The sequence below is a fragment of the Diabrotica undecimpunctata genome, chromosome 10 (assembly GCF_040954645.1).
Source record: "Diabrotica undecimpunctata isolate CICGRU chromosome 10, icDiaUnde3, whole genome shotgun sequence".
Taxonomy (NCBI): domain Eukaryota; kingdom Metazoa; phylum Arthropoda; class Insecta; order Coleoptera; family Chrysomelidae; genus Diabrotica; species Diabrotica undecimpunctata.
In genome coordinates, this window is record NC_092812.1 from 34,258,093 (window position 1) to 34,265,254 (window position 7,162).

A 7,162-nucleotide genomic window follows, 5' to 3' on the forward strand; every position below is an offset into this window, starting at 1 on the left:
GGAAATAACCTACCGATATTTTTATTTTTGTGTTCAATATATACAAAGAATGGGGCCTTATCGCTGGGTTTATACCGGTTTTCAAAATCAATTAAAGTATTTACAGACCTGTTATCATCAATATTAGTTTTTTCAGACGTGTTTACGGAATGTAATTCATCGGGCGGTCTATGACCTCCAATAGCATCTTCTTCCATACTTAGATTTTTTGGAATACCAAATTATGGGCCTAATTTGCACTAAACAAATTCACAAAATAACACAATAGCGATCACTATCAAACTCGCACCGACAGCAATATCAAAACGAACCGTTCTCTACGGCTATCGACTCGGGTATATGTCGCTTTAAGATATATATATATATACGATCTGTCTGAAGAGCCTAAGCCTATGCGGCTGTTATAAAAGGTCTGACAGGTCTTTTATATTTATGCATTTATTAGTTATGTCATAGGATACAGTATTCGCTTGATATTCTCCGTTCGATAAGGCTTTAGTTTTCCTTAGACAGTGAGCGGATTTTTTTTTTGTTTTTTTTTTAACTTAACTAATACTAAATCTAACTTAACTATGGGGTGTGCATTCCCAAGTGTATACTGCTCTCACACACCCCGTGTATATTTTTTTTGGGTTTTGCTTTTTTTTATCTAATCTAAACTACTACTATGTGTGCGTGTAGTGGGGTGTGCATTCCCAGGTGTATATTGCCCTCACACACACTCCGGTGTATATTGTTCTTATATACTATCGTTTTAGTCTCGCCAGACTATGACTGAGCTGCTACAACCATCCAAAACTCATCCAACCAACCATTCTTGGCTGGTTGCAGCAACTCTGCCCCATTTTTTTTGTGCTCACCTTCTAAACCCACTCTTTTAGCTACTCTGTGGCTATCTCATTTCCTGATTTCTTCTTCTTCCCTATATCCAGTTAGTTGTTGTTTCGGCCGTCTGTGCACCGTTCTTGTGTTTACATCGTAATCCGTCAACTATCTTAGTATGTTGTTATGGTGGTTCCTGAGTCCATTAAAAATGTCGTATGCTTTTTCGTCCATTGTCCTTAATATTCTTTTCTGACCAGAGTCTCTAAATAAGTATCTCAGTGGGACATATCAAGGTACATTTAGGGCTTCTCTGATCATCCAGTTTTGTACTGTTTGAATCTTTTTCCGATTGCTCTTGCATGTGTGTCCCCATGCGGCAGATGCATATGTTAGTGAGGGTAGTATTATACTGTTAGCTATTCTCATTTTTGTTTTAAAGCGAAGTTTGCTCTTTCTGCCTATTAGCGAAGAAAGTTGACATCTTAGCGCTTTTGTTTTGTAGACTGTTTGCTTTACGTGCTCAGTGAATGTGAGCGTTCTGGCTAGTATGACTCCGAGGTATTTTGCCCTGTTAGTCCATTCTACAGGGGTGTTTGCTATGGTGATCTCTCTGTCTGGTCTACTTCTTCGGTATCTATACATGTGTCTTTTCGGGGTTCAGGGCAATTTTCCACTTTATACACCATCTTTGGAACCTATTCAGAGCGCTTTGCAGGTGGCTGGCAGCTAGATTAGGATCTCTACTGCTAGCTGCGATGGCTGTATCGTCCGCGTACAGACTAACCAGTGTTCTGGGGTATGTTGGAGTGTCAGTTGTGTAGATAGTGTATCAGTACGGTGATAACACCGCCCCCTGAGGCACACCAGCCTTCAGGGCTCCAAGCTCGGATAGGATTGGTCCTATCCGAACTATGAACCTTCTGTAAGCTAGGTATGACGCAAGGAGACATGTCATCGTCTCACTGTAGCCTAGTTGCTCATTTTATAGAGCAGACCTTGATGCCATACTCTATCAAAAAGACCTGCAGTTCGCAGGAGTGTTCGGTCCTGAATCCGAACTGAGCCTCTGGAATAGTTCCCAAAGCTTGTGTTTCTTCATTGAGTCTTGTTAGTATGACTCTTTCTGCTATCTTGCTTACTGATGATAGTAAGCTAATAGGTCTGTAGTTTTGTGGAAAAGTGACGTTTTTTCACAGTTTTACTATCATGATCACGTGAGATTCCTTCCATCTATCTGGAAAGTATCTTAACTTTAGTATACTGTTAATGATGTTGGTGATATATACTATTGCTTTCGCAGGTAGGTTTTTGAGGTGATGTTCGTGATATTGTCCGGTTCTGGTGCTTTTTTCGCAATAGACATTTTTATTAAACCCTTGATTTCTTCAGGGGAAGTGTGTATGAGTCCAATTCTTCCCTTTTTCCTTTTTAATCTTCTTGCTATGTTTTCAACTTCTTCTGTGAAGTCAATGTCTTCATAAGGGTGTTCGTTGTTCTACAGGCTTTTCCTATTTCGTCTTTTAGAACTTCTGCTTCGTCTTGTTCGATATATACTATACCGTTTTCCCCGTGTAGTGGTGGGATGGGTTTTTTGTCTTTTCGTAATATTTTTGATAGCTTCCAGAACGCGGATTTGTTTGGATTTAGTTCCTGGATATAGGTGTCCCAGCTTTCGTTGTTATAGTTTTGCAGTCGTCTTTTGACTTCTCTGTTTAGCTCGTTTGCAATCCTTTTATCTGCTTGAGTCCTTGTTCGGTATGCTCTCCGTCTTCTTCTGTTTTTCTCTCTGATCATGTTTTTTAGTTCTATGCTTACGTCCCTGAATCTTCCTTTTTTGTTGTTATTTTTTCTTCTTTTGAGCTGGCATCGATGGCATTTATTACTGTTTGTTCTAGTTTTTCCACACTATCTTCCAGTTCTGTGATGTTATTTATAGTGGGTATTGCACCGATGTTCTCGCTCACTATTCTTTTGAAATTTGGCCAGCTGGTTTTTTTCTTTTTGTGGGGCTGCAAATAGTTGACATCTATTGCACCCAGAGTCAGGACGATTAAGTTGTGAGTTGAATCGCCTTTATTTAGTGAATGTATTTCATATTGTTGACCCACGTTGTGTAGGATTGCAATATCGAGATGAGTCGCTCGTATGTTATAGCATGTTGGATCCGTTGGGCCAACTGCATGTGTGTTGTTTCTTGTTTCGAGATAGCCGCAGAGCAGTCTTCCGTTATGATTTGTTGTACAGTCGTACCAATTCGGTGATCTCGCATTTAGGTCGCCAATAATGATTGTGGGTTCTTCTGAGTCCAATTTCCCTACTTGCATAAAATTTTTGACATTATTTGTATGTATCTCCAAGTTTGGTATAACTATATTTTTACGCCCTTTTTCTATTTTCTAAACTCTCAACCCTTTCTTCTATTTGAAAAATTACCTGTTTTAGCTTTGTGTTTTTTTCTCTTAATGTTAATTTCTTTGTGTTAATTTTTCTTGTCTTAACTCTTTTATTTCTTCTCTATATTCTTTTTGCTCTCTATTGATTTGGTTGAGTTTATTTCATATTTCATTTCATCATTTCTATAATTTTTTAAAATTGTTTTTGTGTATAGGGCTACATAGTTTTTAAACGATTTCCCGTCCAATTTTCCAAATAAAAAAATTTGCTTTAACCCTGCTTGAATTTTATAAATATGTTTTATCTTCCGTCTGTTTATTAAATGAAAATCGTTGAGGAAAGTGTCGCTTTTATAGTAAAATATAAAAATTAGTTCGTTTATCCGCGATAATATTCATTCCCGTGTCATTGCCGAGCCATACATATCAATAGAGACAATTTCCTCCCTCGAAATTCCATCTTGGGATTCCATTAACACTGGATATAAACCGCAGTGGGAGCTGATGTGACGAACAGATATAAATTATAACACACGATGCGAGCGATAGAGCGAGAGAGAGAATCCAGAGAAAAGCATGAAAATGTAACTTTTGTGGCGCGATCTGATCTATTTTGTTGAGAATAAGAGAGACGCTTAAATGTGTGCCAACATCACAGAGTATCGGAAGAGAGTTTGAAATAGAACAGCTTGGGTGTCTTTCAATTCATTAGATCAGATAGTTGACAATGTAGGGTGTTTACAAAGCTCGTCATCGAGTAAGTTTCCAAGTCTTCAGGAAGCTACCGGCAGCCCGTGATAATCTACGTCAGTCTTTAGATAGCGAGTTTCGTTGTGTCCGCGGTAACAAACTGTCCCGTTTCGTATCCAGAGATCCGGAAGCCCGAAATATGTACAACTCCTTTAACGTTCATTTAGGCAGTAGAAATCGGATTTCGATTTGAAAACGTTTTAATAAACTCCCGTAATCCATATGAATATATATTTAGAGCCATAGAAATTAGCGCATTTCTCAATTTTAAATTTTATTCCTATTTTTTTTTAAATTATACGTCAAATTAAAATAAGCCTTAGAAAGTGTAGTAGATGATGTAATTTTGGTAAACCCTTTTAGTAGGAATTTTAGGTATTAAATTGTTTTGTTTATAGATAGATATGTTTATGACATTTTTTACATAGTGAAAACTACATGTCATGTCATAACAGAAACAAAACAGTCATTTTTAGATCCACACAAAAGTAGCAAAAAGAAATAATACAGTAATACAGTAATCCAGAGGTGGGGTTTTCATCTCTGGATTACTTTTACAGCTCGATTAACTGGCATTATTTTTAAGTGTCCAAGCCAGTATACTCTTTGTGACTTTACAAATCTAATGATGTCCGCGTTCTGCATTAATTCATCCAGCTTATAGTTCACTTTTATTCTTCTCGAACCATCGCTACAATGGGTTGGTCCAAATATCTTTCTTAATATTTTGCGCTTAAATACTTTCAATTGATTTTCATCAGTGTTTGAAAGGGTCCACGTTTCCAATCCATATGTGACCACTGGTCTAATTACTGCTCTATAGATTCTAAGTTTACGATTCACGATTCAGTAACTTACTTTCCATTAAGCAATTATGGCATTATCCTGACATTGTAAGTATGATCATATTAAAAGACTGTGATTTCTCAGTAACTAAATTGTAGCATTCTCTGATGATGTTGGTGACCACCAAGGAAATATTGGAATTAAAGAAAAAAGGGATAGCCTATATTCTTTCAGTGCATTCAATGCTATTAACCAATGCATTACTGGTTAGTGATCAGTGTGGTAGTATTTGGGGGCTCGAGAGACTGAGACCTCGGAAGCCCTGAAGAAGACATCGACGAGGATGTCGAAAGCTCAGCGCAATGAGAATCGACGCGGTTCAACCCGGAATACTGTTGAGTTTAATATTAATTCTTGTAATATTAGTAATCTTACTGTAGGTTTAATAGTACTAATCGCGGAAATTTTTCGGAACATATATTAATATAAACTTTGATCAAATAAAAGGCAGATATCGAGCACAGTTTATTAACTAAATCTTGCCCAAGTACTTTCGCTTCCTAGAACATCTTCAGGGATATTTCGTCAATTTTGGCCAATCCGACAATCAAGGACAAACAGTTTTTTTATAATTTTTTAAAAAATAGGCGAAGCACGGAAAGTTACATTGCGCGTACGTTATGGACCGTTGGTTAAAATGTGGATCGTTAAAACGGGATAGACCTACAGACAAAGAGGGAGAAATTGCATTTAATGTTAAAGTTAAAATGTCAATGACTCTCGAGCCGAACTTGTCAGTGTCTCTTGAACCCAACTCTTCGGCGTCTCTTAAACCTAATTCGACCAAGATCAGTGCTGCAAAAATTGGAAAATACAACTCTGATTACTTGGAAATGGATCTCACGTTCACTGGCCCTGAGCAGCACCCTAAACCTCAATGTGTAATTTGTTACGAAAACCTTTCGAATGAGTGTATGAAGCCAGCAAAACTCCGTCGGCATCTTGAGACAAAACATTTAGAGTACAAGAGTAAGTCATTCGATTTCTTTAAAAACCAAACTAGGAGAGCTTAAAAGATCTCGTAAAAACATTACTAAACACTATGGTGCAAATGTAAATGAAAATGCAACCCTTGCATCTTATTTAGCTTGTCGCTAAATGTGGAAAAAACCATACAATTGCTAAAGAACTTATACTACCATCACCAATAATTCTATGCAAGAGAATGTTGGGTGATGCGGCTGTTAAGATCATAAGTACTGTTCCGCTCTCTAACAACACTGTCCAAAGACGAATTTCAGATATGGCCAATAACATTAAAGATACATTACTGGTCAGACTTAGCATAAGCGACATGTTCGCTCTTCAATTGGACGAAAGCAGCAACATATCAAAAAAAGCAATAATGTTGTGTTTTGTTCGATTTTTGTGGGAGGACCAGATATTGGAAGATTTTCTTTTTTCATGCGAACTACTTCACACAACAGCAGCAGATATTTTGACTGCATTGAATGATGTTTTCAATAAAAATGACGTCACATGGACAAAATGTGTGAGCTTGTCTACGCATGGAGCAAAATCAATGGCTGGCCACAAAGCAGGACTTCAAGCTCGTGTCAAAGGTGAAATGGACACACTGTTGTATTCATCGTGAAGCATTGGTAGAAAAAAACATTACCTGAACCTTTGCAGAAGATACTTATCGAAGTAGTTCAAATCGTTAACTACATTAAAACTCGACCTCTGCAATCCAGATTATTTTCTTTATTGTGCAAAGAGATTGGCAGTGAGCATGAAAACTTTCTTATTCATACGGAAGTAAGGTGGCTCTCTCGAGGGAGGATGTTGACAAGATTTTTTGAACTTATAGATGAAGTTCGTGTTTTTCTTCTTGACACCAAGTACGCAAATGTTCTCACTGACTTTTCTTGGCTTTACTTAACTGCCTACTTAGCTGACGTGTTTAAACACTTGAATGTATTATACTTAAGTTTGCAAGAGAAAAATGTAGACATGTTTATAGTTGAAGATAAGATCAGTGCTATGGTAAAAAAGTGCCAGCTGTGGGCGGCAAGGATTGAAAACGAGTCGATCACTAACTTTTATAATTTGAAAAAGTTCTTGGAGTCTCCAGAGCAGAGTTTACCTGACCCGATAAAGATCAACGCAGCCGAGCACCTACGCCGCCTAGCCACGACTTTTAGGATACACTTCCCTGAACCTGACCCTGACGATGGTTGGATTCGAAATCCTTTCAGCTGTCAAGCAATTGAACAAATCCAAGGCCTCACAGAAGAAGAACAAGATAAGCTTGTGGATTTGTCGAGTTGTGGTACGATGAAGGACATTTTTAATGGCGAGAAAATAGGAGACTTCTGGGCAACAGCACGCAAGGATTACAAAGAACT

At 37.8% G+C, this 7,162-nt stretch overlaps 1 protein-coding gene across 1 annotated transcript; it reads left to right on the plus strand.

Annotated features, from left to right (window-relative positions):
- The first annotated feature begins 5,979 nt into the window (after positions 1 to 5,979).
- LOC140451684 (zinc finger BED domain-containing protein 5-like) lies at positions 5,980 to 6,408 on the plus strand. The gene has a single exon (XM_072545528.1). It carries the CDS (start codon positions 5,980 to 5,982, stop codon positions 6,406 to 6,408), a length of 429 nt encoding a protein of 142 aa, XP_072401629.1.
- Positions 6,409 to 7,162: the final 754 nt, after the last annotated feature.